Source organism: Toxotes jaculatrix, chromosome 2, assembly GCF_017976425.1.
Source record: "Toxotes jaculatrix isolate fToxJac2 chromosome 2, fToxJac2.pri, whole genome shotgun sequence".
NCBI classification, from domain to species: domain Eukaryota; kingdom Metazoa; phylum Chordata; class Actinopteri; family Toxotidae; genus Toxotes; species Toxotes jaculatrix.
The window spans coordinates 10495532-10511874 of record NC_054395.1 but is presented as its reverse complement, the minus strand read 5'-3'; the positions used below and the strand labels follow the sequence as shown (position 1 = coordinate 10511874).

Here is a 16343-nt window from a genome sequence, read left to right as displayed (position 1 = left end):
TCCAAATTACAGTTTTATTTGACTTCACCTATGAGCCTGATGTTCATGTTAGTTGATTTCTGTTGGCATGTAAGCTGCAGTTGGTGGACGTGTAAGCTACGGCTTGGAGCGGGTATAATTTTTCATTATAATCGATGAAATATGCCAGTTTCAGAGTTGTTATTCATAGTCATAGCAGACCTATTTAAATTGCTGAACAAATAGGGGATGTTTCATGTCTTTGGACTAAAAACGAGGTGCAGAATTTCTTCCCACAGTGCAGTAGTTTTGAAAACCAGCTTCCAGGGTTAGATAAAACATTGCATGTGGAGAAGTTCAGTTTAACAGATTTTAAAAAGACTGGAGGAAAATTTGTTTCATATTTTTGCTGCGCAAACCTGATGACAAGATCATTAGAATGGGATTGCTTGAATGAGTGGTTTTAGGTGTAATCTCTGATGAGCGAGCAGTATGTCCATTCCGGGCAGTTCCAGCTGATAAAAGGGAGATTACAAGGATGATTTACTACAGATTACACAGAATAACTCTACCAGTCCTGTCACTTGCTAGTTCATCACTCACACCAGTATCAGAAACTTAAATGGTGCAATGAGTTGCAAGAAGACAAGCAAACAAAACAGTCTGTTTGGTTAACGTGATTTTTAGGATTTCTTTAGTGATCTTTGACTGTAGTTTTTTCCCGTCCATTTCTCCATAATGACAAATCTCTAAGCCTCTTAATCCGTTTTGTAATCCTTTTCATAATCACTTTTTTAATGGTGAAGGGAAGTTCAAGCTGGAGTCCATTTTGGAAAATATAAAAGAATATATATGTTAATATGTTATTTATGTATGTATGTATAGATGTGTGTGTGTGTGTGTGTGTGTGTGTGTGTGTGTGTGTGTGTGTGTGTGTGTGCGTGTGCGTGTGCATGTGCGTGTGTGCGTGTGCATGTGCGTGTGTGTGTATGTATATGCAGACAGGTGACAAATTTAAGGAAAAAACCTGAAAAATGAGTTGAGAGACAGGATGATAGTGCCCCCATCCAAAGGGGCGGAGGGGTCAATGCATCGTTTCATGAAAATGAATCACATGCCATGTCTTTCACAGACACCCGATCTCAACCCAATTGAAGACCTATGGGAGATTTTGGACCGACGTGTCAGACAGCGCTCTACACTACCATCATCAAATCACAAAATGAAGGAATAGCTTTTGGAAAAATGATGTTCATCCCTCCAGTAAACTTCAGAGACTTGTAGAATCAATGCCAAGATGTACTGAATATGTCTTTTGTTTTTTTCTCTCGTGGATTATGTAAACCTTTTGATTATCACTTCGACTTCGACTTTAAGGATGGACATGTAAATAAATATTTCAGTAGTTCCTGGTTAAAGCCTTTGGCGATAATCATTACAGCTCTCTTAATACTACCACAATGTTAGAACAACTATTTCAGTTTTACATGTCCTCTGCTAATCTCAAATATCATTAAAGAGTATGGAGGAGAATTACTTTTGGACGAGCCTATGGATAATCTGGCAACGTAGAAAAAGAGCACACAAGTAAATCTGTGCAGGACACTGACAAATCTGAAACCCCATCCATCCACAAAATTCTCCTGAGCATATGGCCTGGCGACGTCCCACCAGGCTTTTCCACTCTGCCCTGCCAAGCTAATTCAAGAGTGACTCTCCAGCAGCGATTCTATTAGCAGGCAGAACAAGAGTGCTTCCTTAAATACACCCTCCGCGCTCATTGGTCAAGCTACAGAGGATAACAAATGCTTTTTTTTTCATTACTCCTCTTTGTAAATGCAGAGATTAATTTTGACGTGTGAGGAAGTGACCTATCTAGCTTTGACTCATTGAGGGTGTCGTAGTAGAACGGCGTGTTTACAGCAGTTGCGTGCAGAAATGAACGCCTGGGAAATGTAGAACCAAACCTGTCCTTGAAACTGAAGCTGACAGATTTGTTGAAGGCAAGGCTTGGTTGTGCTGCTTTGAAAAAAAAACACACTGACATCTGGAGTGCCTTAAAACCACTGACATTTACAGTATTAGCTCTCTAGCCTTCAACCAGCATTAAGAGCATAAAGAGGGAAAGACAGAGAAGACAGATGATAGGAAAGGAACAGGGAGGAAGAGCAAGGAGTAGCAGGGAGAAAAGAGAAGGGTGTTGGGAAAAGAAGACTGAAAGTGAGAGGTGGGGGTGGATCTGAGCCACAAACTGCATTTGACATTTGACTTCTGTTTACATGATAATGAACTATATATACATACTGTACACATATACTGTGTGTGTGTATGTATATATACATATATGCGCTATCATGAGAGCAGCTCTTAGCACTGGAGGATACTGAGGGACTGGAGTTTTACATAAGCCTGTGCATGACTACTGGGCCTCTTTGAATCATACTTACGTCTCCCATCACCATGGCTACAACCTACACTGGTGTGGAGGCGCGCTCTACATCTCTCTCCTGCTTTCCCTGGCGAGCCGATCCTACAGTCGTGGGTTAAAGTAAAGTAATGGGTCTTCAGGGTCTGCGTCTCTATCTTTCTTTGAACAGCTCGACAGTGGCTCGTGGCTTTTGACTTCTGGTATCTGATATATTGGGGGGGCAATTAGAAACCATTAAAAATCACTGTTTCAGTTATGTGATTGTTTTCAACCTCTAATTGGTGTCTTTGCTCTCCTCTGTTCATGATTAAGATGAAGCCGTTTTTGTGAGAACTTTGCAGAATAGTTTGTGTTCTCACACTGTGCCTGTCTTTTTTTGTCTCTCTTATAGACGCTCCTTATCCAGAGATGTCAAGACGTTTTTTGACAGTGGTACAGGAGTCCTGGAGGTTCCAATGACAGTCCAAGTAGCAGGCCAGGTTTGTATCATACTATACACTTGTATACATCCATTCTGTTTTACAGTAAAACTCCCTGTGATACTGAAAACAGCATACTTACCCTGCTATACAGGGCTTGTGTCCTACTTTGTCGCTAACAGAAACAGACCCACTGAAGGTTGTAACCCATTTTGCTGGTAACAAGCTAAAATTATCTCCCACCTCCAAGGCCCAGTTACTCCATGGGCGTTAATAAGCCGAGCATAAAGGTTATTTCGCATTGTTTTACTGAAAAATGTCTTCAGACGCTCTAAATGGGTAAGCAGGAATTTACAGTATGTGTTATTTTCTTATTCTATCAAGTATATATGATATAGTAACATACATTTTTATTGTTCTAGTGGTGTAATAATATTTATGAAATTTCATGCCTTCCTACATGGACTTTTGTTTACAATCTCTACTGAATGAAGGAAGCAATTTCAGTGTGCCTTCACATACATCATATATCAGCATATATTGATGCCAAGCAAAAATATATAAGATATGAATGTACTGTATTGTACTGCAATAGAGTTACTATATTTCAGGCACCCTATTTCCTTGAAGTAAAAGCCTTTGCTGTTTTCCTACAGGTGCTGTCTTTTCTACAGCTAAATAATATTTGATCAGAGCTTTCTTAAAGTTTCATCATGGCCAAAATGATCTTGGTGCAATATAATATTGATAGATGATCATCACTTTAATTGTTGTCTTGATGAGCTAATGACAGTGAAATATATAACGTTTCTATTTAACAATGTATTTTTACCAAAATATTGCAGTAGTTCATATTATTACATGCAACAAACTATTTGCAATCCGGTGTGTCATCCGTCTCAAAGCTACAAATGTAAATATCTTCTTCAAGGTCAAAACTTGCATTTTGAAATATGAAAACGATCAGTTCAGAAGACCTTGAAGTGGAAAATAAAGTGCTTACAGCAACTGAATTCCTTCAACTTGTCAGCAGCAGCCTTTTATAAAAAAAAAACAAAACAGAGCAGCTGCTTAAACATTCGTGTCGCATTGATGCCAGTACTCTTTCTCAGTAAATCTAAATCTGGTCTGTCTTCTTGCCATATTGTCACCTTCCTCTCCGTCCGCATCCAGCCCCTAGACTGGAGCCAAAGACTGGGCCAGGATGCTCCTGTGGAGCACCAAAGCTGTTGCCCCCAGCCCCAGGTCCTGAGCTCCTGGCATTAAACCAATTGCATGCGCGCGCGCACACACACACACACACACTGTTGTATGGTCACCAGACACTACAGCAGCCAGGAAAGCAATGGCACAGTCACCAGTAAACAAGGTCAGCCACTGAGCAATGATATTTTGAGGAATAAAAAAGACACTGCTCACAAAATCATAAGATTACTTCATTTTATTAACTACTGCCTTAAATATATCATTTACCTAAAGGAGAGTTAAAGGACAGTGCTGACGATGGTCTATGTTTTTCTTAATGTCAACAAACCCAAGGAAAAGACTCTGTGCCATGGAGCGCCATTGTTGTCCAAGAACTAATGAGCCTCACTGCTGCACTGACTGACATGTTCCTTCATTACTATGAACACACACTCACACACACAAAATGTAGTTTATTTTGAGTCAGCTGAACAGTTACTTGGTTTGGTGCCAAGATTTAAATTTCTAAATCTCACTTTGAGCCTGCACTCTGTTTCGAAATGCTCACACACGCGTCTTGTACCTGAACTGCTCAATGATGAAGGATGACTTATAAAAGCATAAAAGCTTCAGCATTTCAGCTCAGAGGACTAAACCTGGCCTCACCTTAAACAGGAAATTGAGTCATTAAATACTTAAAGTGCATATATTTGTATTTGTGAAACCACAGACTTCTAAAGAAGGCTTATTTTTTTAATGAAAGAAACATCAGCTCATGTTAGTCCCATGTTCATGTTGTTGCAGTCTTTGTTCTCCTTAATGTTGTTTTCTTTAATCTGGATATGAACAGGTATAATCAAGATTTAATGTAAATCAAAGCATCCTGATGTTTTACAGATAAAGATAATAAGAGCATGTTGATCAAATGCAATGTTGTGGCATTAAAGCAAAAAAACCCCAAACATATGAAGAAAAGGGATTTTTCCTCATTGATGTTGATGAAAATGTTCCACTCAAAGAAAAATGGACAAAGGTTTGTAAAGATGCTTCATCTTTGTTTGTTCAGGTGCAGCCTGTCCATTTCACAGTCCAAGCAGTTGTGACCTCCTCAGACCTGCAGTTTGACCACACTGAGGTGAACTTTGGCTACTGTTCCATTTACCAGTCGGTCAGGAGCAGCGTTCGCCTTACCAACCTGTCCCTGCTGCCTCAGGACTTTGGCTTCTTAGGTGTTCCAGAGGTACTGCATGAGTAACTTCTGTGATTTTACTTTGCAGTGCTGTGAATACCCTGTTGATTAGTTTTCTCTTAAATACACCAAAAGGCTATTGTGAAGATAATTACAACCACAAATAGTATCTAGTTTGATTTCATAAAAAGCATTGCCATTTTATTTAGAAAATTAAGCTGTTTGTGTTGTTTGTGTTCTCCCACACCGCAGTTTATTGAGGTCCAGCCTAATGACGGCTTTGGTACTCTGCTCCCACAAGAGACCCTGGAGATTGATCTGATTTTCAGTGCCAACAAGGCCAAAGAGTACAATTTCCAGCTCAGATGCAAGTCTGGAATTAACAGGTTGACTTATAATCTTTATCACATTTCATATATATGGATATGTTCATTTTAATCAGGCCTTGGCTAATGGCATGGTGGAGTCTGGTTTGACTGGTGATGTCTGATATGGTGGATGTCATTCAGTTTACCTGATTCTACATTTATTCATTCATAACCAAACATATTTTCCTTTGGCATCAGAGATTTCCTAGTGTCTTGCCGAGCAGTGGGTGTCCGCCCTCCACTGGAGCTCTCCCATTCTCTGGTCCAGTTTGGGGCCACGGCAGTAGGTGACCGCTCCACTGCCGTACTTTACCTGATTTACCATCACACCGACCGTAACCAGTCCAAACAACCGGTCACTCCAGTGGTCAAGGACGCCATGGCTCCTGTAACACCCAGGCTGTTCTCCTTCACCCTACCCAAGGACTCAGACATCAGCATCACACCTTCCGCAGGACGCCTGCTCCCAGGAGAGGTGGAGTACAACACATCTTATGTTTACACTGATGTTAAAGGGGCACTCCACAGATTTCACAAGAATTGAGGAGTGAAACCAGTAGTGTTTTGTCCTCTGCGGCTCCAGAGGAGCTTTGACAAGTTTGAGTTTGGTGACTATGAGTTTATAACTCCTTATTAATTATATATTACTAATTAATAATTTATAATTGATTTGTACCTAGCTGGGGGGCATGCAGTTTTAAAGACACTGGCACTTTGGAGGTAGGGTCTAACAAAAGATGCTATCCACCTGCTAGCTTATTCTGGAGTTTTTAACCATATCCTAACTGCATCAGCTGATGAAGACCATGACATACAGTGTGCAGACCATCAGTCTTTGTCAGTCTATTTCCAAACATGAGCAGTCATGTTTATACCAGTGGTTGTATAATGGGAAATGTATGATGAGACAGGACCCATTAAAGCCGCCGACTAAAAGTCAGGACATGTAGGTCCCTGCTGCGTCTATTTTGACCACATTGTTTAAAGTGTCTCTTGAAATTCCCCCAACTTTATAAAAGTGCAATATTAAATTGGAGTGCTCCTTTAATATGAACTGTGATAACCTGTCCAAACCATCAATGTTTGTAGTTCTTTCAGGTGAAGCTGAAGAATTTTTGGCTCTATTATTATTAGATCTCTGCTCCTTACCACCTGCTGTCTATGTCCTTTGGAGCCTGATCTCCTGAGGTTGTGTTTCTCATTTTACATGGGCAAAATCTTGCCCTCACATTGTTTTAGTTGCAAAACCATAATTAAAGCTTTAGACTATGTCTGATCTAACTCCTAGTTCTAACTCTAACCTTAACCAGAATTGTGAACATAAGCTTTGATTTTACTATGTAAGGAAACCAAACCTGGGACTTGGAAGTAACTAGTGTCACTCATAATGATTACAGAGCTGACACATCTCAGAGGAAAATCTTGCAGCCTGAGTTCAATGCAATACAGCTATACATAGTTACAGTGAGACAAACAACCATCATAGCTGCCACTAGCTCACAACATAGACCTTTATGGCGTAATGATGCACTCTGCTGGACACCTGATGGAAGTGCACAAGTGCCTTTTATTTTGCAGTGTGTGCTGCAATGTCAGTGAGTACATAATACAGTGAAAATAACAGTGAATCTTAATTTTAATTTTATATTCATGTGCTTCACTATCACTTCAAAGTTCTGATAATTTGAACATCACTGCACATTATTGCTGTGGATTGTGACAGCTGACAGTGGAACACTTTCCTATACTCTCATGCACTGTTTATAGAAAAGATTAATCCACTGTATTCATTATCATTATTCATAGTATTTTCCAATTGGATAACACAGGCCCACTGGGAGAAATCCAGTAAATAGTCTGCAATTGTAAAATAGGGGGATTATAAGCCTTAGTCCGCTTGAATGAGTCCACTCCAGAGAAACCCCACAACAGGAAACTGCCCAAAACTCATTTATATCAAAATATTAATGAGAGGTTTAAATACAAATTGCACAAGAGTATCACAATCTGAATACCATTCAAAAAAATCCTGGAAATTTGTAGAATACAGCTCAGCACACCATACTAATCATCCTATCCTCAAAATCGGTTCTTTCTTTAGAGATGCTTGGTTCAGGTGACGTTCAGACCCAGACTGTCGGAGCAGGAGATCAAAGATGAGGCGCTGCGTCTCCTCCACCGAGCCAAGATGCTCCATGAGAAGGAGTCGGAGATGAATAGAAACGCCGAACAAGAGGTAAAACTACACACCCATCTAAAACGGCACACCCATCTGCTAGCATGAGGGTCAAGTTTTTAGATGTGAAGACATCTTCACCATCTTACAGATATTTTTTTCATTTTCATAGGCAACCATACTAATATTTATACAGACTGTAGATGCTACATTTGTCTAACTGCAGTATGAACCCATCAGTCATGTTTATGTGTGTTGTAAGAGTAAAAAGGAAGTCCCAGTGGAACCCAGCAAAGGAAAACAAGCACCTGCGAATCCAAAGAAGAGCAAAGTGTCAGACGACCCAAAGACAGACAAACTAACTGAATCACCACATCCTGCCGACATACAGCCTGGGTAGGAGTTTTGTTTTTTTTAATCCTTACTTTGTATCCCAAATTACTTTGGAAAACATGTCTAGTTTGTTGAACTGAAATGCCAGTGAAGTAATTCATTATTAAATATTCTGTTGCCAGATATCAAAGATTAAAACTGCAAAAAGAGAATAAATCATTCTTTAGAAAATATCTTTCACATCCTGCTTGAAAGCCCGTCTGTGTGAGAAAGCAAGCTGTACCCAATTAATAACTTGGTCAGAAGTCTGAAATCCAGCAACACTGAAATATAAATTACACACAAAGCTTTTACTAGTACATTCTTTCTTCTTCCAATGCTTAAGTAATTTCATCAGCATTCCCACTTCTGTTACTTTGCTGTGATCACACTACACATACTGTAGTATCTTAGTGAAGCTGGTATGATCTCAATGGAGCTGGAGGACCTTAATGAAAAGGATTTCATTGTTTGTTGATTCAATTAAATGTGAGGGGTCCTTTACCTCTAGGTCAGAGCTGTATGAGGAGGCCAGAGACTCTTTACTGTACTCCTTCACTCAGCGCTACAGCGAGTTCACCATCCCCTGCTTTATATCAGACGGAGACCCCCCTGAGGAAGACAGACAAGCCCAGCCACCATGGAGGTAACACTGAGCCTTCATACAGTTCTCAATAGACATAAGAAACATATCGCCACAGGGAAGTAACTGCACGCCCACGCACCTGCCTACACACACACACACACACACACCATCATAACTAAATGTTTATCCCTAACCCTAGCCAAAACCCAATTCTACCCTGAACCCTAAAACCAAGTCTTAACCCTCAAACAGCCCTTTAAAGTTGTGAGGACCGACCAAAATGTCCTCACTCTGTAAGGTCTATGCTTTTTTTGGATCTCACAAAGATGGATCTACAACTATATACACACACAACACATTTTTACACATCAGTTTGTATACAAAAGATAAACCTGTTATTTACTGAGCAGTAAAAGTATTAGTAACAAGTTGTTAGGGTGAGTGAGGCAAGACGTTTCCGGTCTTTGTGCTAAGGTGAACTAATTGTCTACTGGTGGTAGCTTCATATTTACTAAACAGAGATGAGACTGGTATCAGTCTTTTTATCTCGCTCTTTAAAAGAAAGTTAATAAGATTTCTTATATTTCCCAAAATGTCAAACTATTTCTTTAAGACCTTTAGCTTTTCAGTTAATTTGCTAATTAACACTGAATTTTGGAGCTGTACACCATTTAGCAACATTATCTATCTTCTTAAATGAAGTAAGTGTGGAGTTGTCTTTTTGTTTGCTGCCAAGCTCATGTTCTTACTTTATCCAAAACTCAAGATTTCTGCTGTGGTGGAAATGTCTGGGCAGAGTTTACAACTTCACAAAGCTCAGTTCATATTTTTGAGGCAGCTCAAGAAATATTCAAAGAAAGCTATGGTCCAATTATACACATCAGTTCACATCCAGCACATCAGAAAAGCAGCTTACTTTCTCTGTTACAGTTTGATTTGGCCGTCTGTCCCCTGTAGAAAAGAATGTATCACTGAACACATTGGCTGGACACTGTCTCCCATTCGTTTCTTCAGTATGTAAAGTTCAGTTTAATGGAAAGTCTCTAAATATTCCTCGAGGCTATTCATGCATTTAAATTGAGAATGTTTTCCACTTTAGGTGTCTGTCATTTTTGTTCCTATAGTTCCTTTAATCCAACATTGTGTTTTTTAGAATGGTGTGCATTTTTAATCTGTTTATATGATATTCTTCTGACTCAAACTGCTATTAACCAGATTCCTTATTTCATAGCTTGTCATGTCCAATATCTCCTCAGTCCCTTCAATACACTCCACTTGAAGCTGCAGTGTCCTGCTGTCCAGCCCTCTCTAGTGGTGATATCCAACAATGGACACAGTATCATAGACTTCCATAAGGTGGCAGTGGGTGAGTTATTTTGAATGTTTGTGTAGTTTGATGGTTCTTCACATACTTTAAGTGTTTACTCATGCATTCAGCTCACACACCTTTTTGTATATATTTATTGTTTTGTGTTTGTGTCTCCTATTTTTAGGGGAGAAAGTGATTAAGAGGTTTACAGTTCAGAATATTTCAAAGGAGTCTTTGGATGTATCCTTTCTTCAGCTTCTCTAAGTCAACACACATGAAACAAAAATGCTGCAACTAAAGAATCAAGGGTCAGATTTAAACTGTCAGTGCTAATAGATTTAACATCTTCTGATTAATTTACACATCTGCACATTCTATAGTCATAATATTAAATATAGTTTCTAGAGTGATTTATTTGTGCTGCAAGTCTGCTCCAACATCTTATCATCAGTAAAAAAACATTTCCTGATCATGATTAATCATTACAATCTAATTCTGATTAGTTATTAATCACAACTTCGAGGAGTAATGTTAATTTCATGAATGAATTCTCACTAATCTCTAAAAGTTTACACCATCACACAGTCTTTCTGCCTCCACCTCGGTTCAACTGTGGTGAGTGGAATTGAGTTTGTGGTTATCACAGCAATGACAAATGACTGCTGAAAGTCCACTGCTGTGCTTCTTTTTTCAAGTACTGAAAAGAGAAATGGGGAATGACATGCAGCAGGGGTGTCTGAATTTGAATATATGGACTTCTGTTGAAAGTATTTCTGCAGAAAACTCTTCACAGTGTGTATTGTGGATTATCTTGAGTGATGAGGACACTGCCCCAGGAGATGGATGTTGCATTTGAAAATGTTACATGAAAACTTCCAGTGCTGTGAGCATCATCAATGAAACTCTGTTCATCATCATTGTATTTAGATGGAGGCAGAAATCTCAGAGACAAGGTGCTCTGGTGGGCTCAGGGTGTAATTGTGACAGTCTGGGAGGGCCACTTTTGTTGCATGTCAGCGTCCGTCTCGCTTTCCTCGCAGTTCCTGTCTGTCACTTGAACAAATCTTCCTGTGATCATGGGTGGATATGTCAACAAATAAAATATGTTAAAGTAAAAGTTATGATTTCTAAAACTTCACAATTGTCCTTTTCTGAACAATCGTATGCTGTAAAACCAAACACTACATGTAGCCTGTGAGGTTAATCCAGGAAAAAGTCATAGTCAATAACAGATTTACCGTATTTCAAATTTTATAGAATTCATACCTTATTAATCTTATCTCTTTACACTAGTTATTTCATCTCCAGATATTAAATACCACTATGAAATATGTCTTAAATGGCTACTACCAAAAATAATAATAAATACTAATAAAGACTGTTCACCACTGCTTTTCTTTGACCTTTTGCAAGCTGAGGTCATCAGTGCTGGATGTGCATGGTCCCTTTTCCCTTCTTAATGCTCTCAGATGCATAAGACCTGGAGAAAAACACACTCTGGTTCTGGCCTTCAGTCCAACTTTGGAGAAAACGGTGGGTTAACAGTGTTGAATTTATCATGAATCACTGGCTTATTTCTAATCTTAATCTTAAGAAACATATCCACCTATCACCAGTGTGTCACACTTTTCCCCCCAATGAATGACCCAGGAAGTCAATTAGCAAATTAACCATAATTATTGTTAAATTCCATGTTAATCCACTGATTTGTCAATGTACCTCTCAAACAAGAAACCGCATAAAAGATTATTTAGTAAACAGTAATATAATGAATGAGTAAAACCTTACCCACTCATCTCCCACTGTTCTTTAGTTTTGTGAGACTCTGGGGATCCACAACCAGAAAATGACCTTAGAGGTGGCTCTGTGTGGGGAGGGTGTGGTCCCTGCTGTCACCTTGTCCCACCCTGGAGGACTCCTTGACTTTGGCTATGTGTTGGAAAAGGAGACCACCTCACAGGTCCTAAAGGTCAGTCAAGAGTGTACCAGTGGGTAAAGGACTAGAAGAAGGAGTACGAGAACAAGATTACTAATCTTGTTGGTTTTGAAGAAATCTTGTAATTAATTCCAGAGCTGCAAGTGTGTTGACTGTTAACATGAACTGACTCCATTGATGCTTTTGGGGAGATGGTAGCCATGGTAATGACATTAAGCCCTGTTTTGTCTGCAGCTGCAGAACAGCTCGGCAGTGGCAGTAGGTTTCAGGGTGCTGTTGGCCAGCCTCTCTCCCTCCAGGCCTCAGGGTGGAGCTGACAGGGTGCACATCCTGCTGGGCAGTTACACAGACTCTCGGGTCCAACCTACTGTGGGTAAGATGTAATTTTCACTTCGCCAATTCATTGGGGACCCTCTGGCTGCTAGAGCTCCAAATGAAAAAGGATATAGAGCTCAACATGTTCATTCAACATTGTGTCCACTCTTTAGCTCTCATAGCCCTGGGTCATTTTGACTACAGGTTTGTGGTATTTTGGAATCACTGTCACCGTTACACAGTTTGTCCACCAGAGAGCACTGGCAGGGTGATTTTGCAACTGTAAAATGTCCTCCTCTGTATGTATCATGGTCACATTAATTTAAAAAAAAAACAAGATTGTTTACAGTGTTTATGTTAAAAAAATATTGTCAGCTGATACCTATATAGTTATTGGATGTTTTAACTCCTAAATATAGTCATCCAATATCAAGCGGGCAGTAGTATATTTTTTGTAATTCTAATCAGTGAGGAGGTCTCCACTGAGTGTTAATTTTGCCTTAGAGGGTCTTTTGTTCTCAGTGACAGCATTGATTAATACTGTTACCATCTCTTTATTATAATCAAAGCATCACAGCTATCAGTGACTCAGAAGTTCTTCCTTTGTACTGTCATTAGTGTAGTTTGAGTATATGTATGGCTTCATAAGCAATATTATGGACATCAACTGTGGCATCGGACATAAAAACCCATGCTGTTCTAGTATGAGCTATAACAGCAGTAGACATAGTAATAATAACAGTATATCTTCTGTATCCTGTACAGGAACCCAGAACTACAGTGGACTGAGTGTGTTCAGTGTGGTGCCAGTAGAGGGCAGCATTGCTCCAGGACAGAGCCAGGACATCACTGTCACCTTTCAGCCTGACCACCCGTCTGTCAACTATTCTGACAAACTCACCATAGAGCTCATGAATAAGGTCAGCAGAACACCATGTGCACACACACGCACACGCACACACACACACACTCACATAGACTCACACACACTTTTAAGCCTTAATTGCATTTCTTTACTCAACCTGACCTTGGACTTAATCACTTCTTGTAAAAGTCATTACGTGGTCCAGGCAAGATGGTGTCCTCCATATATGTTCTTAGTGTGACCTGTATGTCCTCTCTTCACTCTGGTCTTTATGACATAACTACCTTAATGCCGTGTCTTTTCTGTCTCTCAGAGTAAAGTGTGTGTGATGGATCTAAAGGGTGCTGCCTCTTCACATAACATGTATCTGTATGGAGGAGACATGTTGACAGTGCCCATTGAATCCCTCCTCCCTCCACTGATGACCAGTCAAACTCACCTCACAGGTAGCAAAGCCTCCATCTTCCTCTCTTCTTCCTTCACTGCTGGTATATTGGAAATGATGTATATACTATATAATAATAATATTATTATTATAGCACATCTCCTAAGATGGTGAAAGCTCCAGCACGACAGGCGAGTCTGGCAAAGAAAATAAAGACACTGACACTATAAATGTGATTAATAACTCCCAGACACATTCCATGATTTATGCAAGCAAGGGCAGAATATGTGAAATAGTCATTTATGCTAATTATAGCATGCTGACAGCCCATGTGCTTGTCACCAGCAGTAAGATCATATTTCACCACAAAATCCACATGTGAAAGTAGGCACACCTTTTTTTTTTTTTTTACTAAATTTCATTGAAAGTGTTGGTTGGTGCATAAAAATGACATTAGCAGCTGGATAAGACCTTGTGTCACAGAAACAAGACTCCTGTGGGACAGGAGAATATGTCTTGAACCTGAAGGACTGCCATTGACAGCCAGCAAAATTTGCATTGAAGTCTGTATATTTGGAGTGTGTTGAAGAAGGAAGTAGTTGTGGTATGGTGTGTTGGCAAAATGTGCTGGCATGCCAACATGTTACCATGATGACAGTGATAGTGCTAAAATTTTTAGTGAGTATAATGTTACCAAGTTCACCATCTTAATTTATTCTGGTTTTGCAAGTATCTAAAGTAAAAAATTATAATTTTGCATGATTGGAGCTGTATCGAAAGTCTGTACCAAACGTATGTACTCAATTTCATGACAATCCGTCTGAAATATGAACCTGAACATGAAGTCAGAGACATTAGGATTAATCCTCTGGGGACAATTAATATCTCTACAAAATTTCATCCAGTTTCCATCTAATAGTTGTTGAGATATTTTAGTCTGGACCAAAGTGGTAGACTAGCCAACCGACTGACAGATGGACATTGTCATCCCTAGAGCCATGCCACTAGCATTACTAAAAATGCATTCAAATTTCTAAATCTCTCCATATGTTTTCTGCAAAATGGTTAGCTGGGATGCAAATGGACTGCCAGAAATTTCCACTGACTCTGGTCTTGTGGGTTTTAAAGTGAATTGAAAGTATTTATGATTTGTAGTAAATGGGATAAAACTTATAAAGCTGCTGATATGACCCTGTCTCTATCTAGCAGAGTCAGAGGTGATGGAGAAACCCAGCATCTCTGTGCTAGTGACCCTGCGGGCTAGCTACAGCGGGGGTGCCATCACACCTGCAGTGGGGGAGCTGCAGGTTGGCTGCATCCGCTCCACACAGCCCAGTAAGAAGGTACTGTGATACCATGAGGAACAACAGAGGCAATAGGTTTGCACAGATACATGACTGCCTGCTGATGCATGATTCAACAAGTGCACTGTGGTGCATCATAAGAGGGTTAATAGCTTATTTCAGACAGGGATAAAAAAAATCATACAAACTTTATAAAATGCAAAGTTATTATTATTTTGTTTATTAAAATCTTCATTATATTGTACAGCTACCCTGTGAAGGATTCAACCTTTACAGGGTGTAGTGTTGGCTGTGTGTCTGTTTGGTCATCTTATCTCTGTTTCTCTCAGAGCGGTGAGTTTTACTGGGACAATGTGGCATCCCTTCAGCAGCAAGGCTTCAGTGTGGAGCCCAGCAAAGGCACTGTGGAGTCCGGCCACAAATGCACCATCACTGTCATGTGGACTCCTCAGAGTGGACACAAGGTGAGCAGGAGATGATTTTCGTTACTGTTGAACTGGAAAGGGATCATTTACAGAAGAAAGTCTATAAAGAAATGTTTGAATGAATTAATAGTACCTTAAAGTTGTGTCACTTGGGGTTTGATGACAGAATGTGCGTGTGTGTTCGTGTGTTTCAGCCCTACGAGGTGGCGCAGACGTGTGTGACTCTTACTTTGAAGGGGGATGAGAGGAACATTTATAGAGTCACCTTGATGGCTTTGGTCTCCACCACTGATGACTAACCTCTGCGGTACCTGGACGACAGCCAGCAGGCAAATCTGCTCACACACACACACACACACACACACACTGACACAATACACAAAGACGTGTTATACTGTGTATACTGTATATGGAACCAGAATTAACAAACGAATTAATTTACTTATGAACTGAATTAAACATGTCATTCTGCCATACAGTAGCTGTGTACACTAGATCTATACTGTTATATATGTGTTATATTACTTCAACTGGAAGGATTTTACTGTAACACAAAGTTAGTACTTACTGTCAGTGTGTCATCATTATACATGTACTGTAAGTTCATCATTGAATTTTAATCGTAAATGCATTTTAAAATAAAGTGCTCACCTTCAAATAATGTTAAACAGAAACTAATTCCCATCAAAACAGTATGCAGTATGTAGAGGTCATTCACTACAAGAAGACAGAGAATGTTACACATGGAAATGTTTTGAAAATGTTTATTTGCTATAATTTGTGACTATAAATATAAGTAATATAGTCAAGAGAATGGCTTTGTAAATCCTACATTCATACAAAATAATGATGATGACTTTCTTTAATCAGCTTGCTTTTTCTGTCCTGTTGCTGGGCTCACTCAGGACAACAACCATTTGATCTTTCAGTCACTTGTATGTTGCAGTTGAAATACAATAAGCTACTAGAGTGATGCTGAAGAGCATAAAACAGTAACAACAATTGACAGTACTATAACAGCAACTCATGACTTGAAAAGGCAGTAAACAAAACAAAAAGAATTAATTTCCATAGTGGCAATGAGGAAAATTTTGGAAGTACATGTTGCATTGATTGAGTCTAG

General features: G+C 39.6%; 1 protein-coding gene across 1 annotated transcript in view; it reads left to right on the top strand.

Annotated features, from left to right (window-relative positions):
* cfap74 (cilia and flagella associated protein 74) overlaps positions 1-15903 on the top strand; it is a 46927-nt gene extending 31024 nt beyond the window's left edge. Inside the window, exons 22-38 of the mRNA XM_041059301.1 lie at positions 2778-2865; positions 5057-5230; positions 5432-5565; positions 5746-6022; positions 7649-7783; positions 7986-8119; positions 8607-8741; positions 9938-10047; positions 10175-10230; positions 11404-11523; positions 11804-11959; positions 12161-12299; positions 13007-13161; positions 13420-13552; positions 14698-14834; positions 15125-15259; positions 15415-15903. Of these exons, the coding sequence (XP_040915235.1) occupies positions 2778-2865; positions 5057-5230; positions 5432-5565; positions 5746-6022; positions 7649-7783; positions 7986-8119; positions 8607-8741; positions 9938-10047; positions 10175-10230; positions 11404-11523; positions 11804-11959; positions 12161-12299; positions 13007-13161; positions 13420-13552; positions 14698-14834; positions 15125-15259; positions 15415-15519 (2323 nt within the window). The 3' untranslated portion in view covers positions 15520-15903. The remainder of the gene's footprint in view (positions 1-2777; positions 2866-5056; positions 5231-5431; positions 5566-5745; positions 6023-7648; positions 7784-7985; positions 8120-8606; positions 8742-9937; positions 10048-10174; positions 10231-11403; positions 11524-11803; positions 11960-12160; positions 12300-13006; positions 13162-13419; positions 13553-14697; positions 14835-15124; positions 15260-15414) is intronic.
* Positions 15904-16343: the final 440 nt, after the last annotated feature.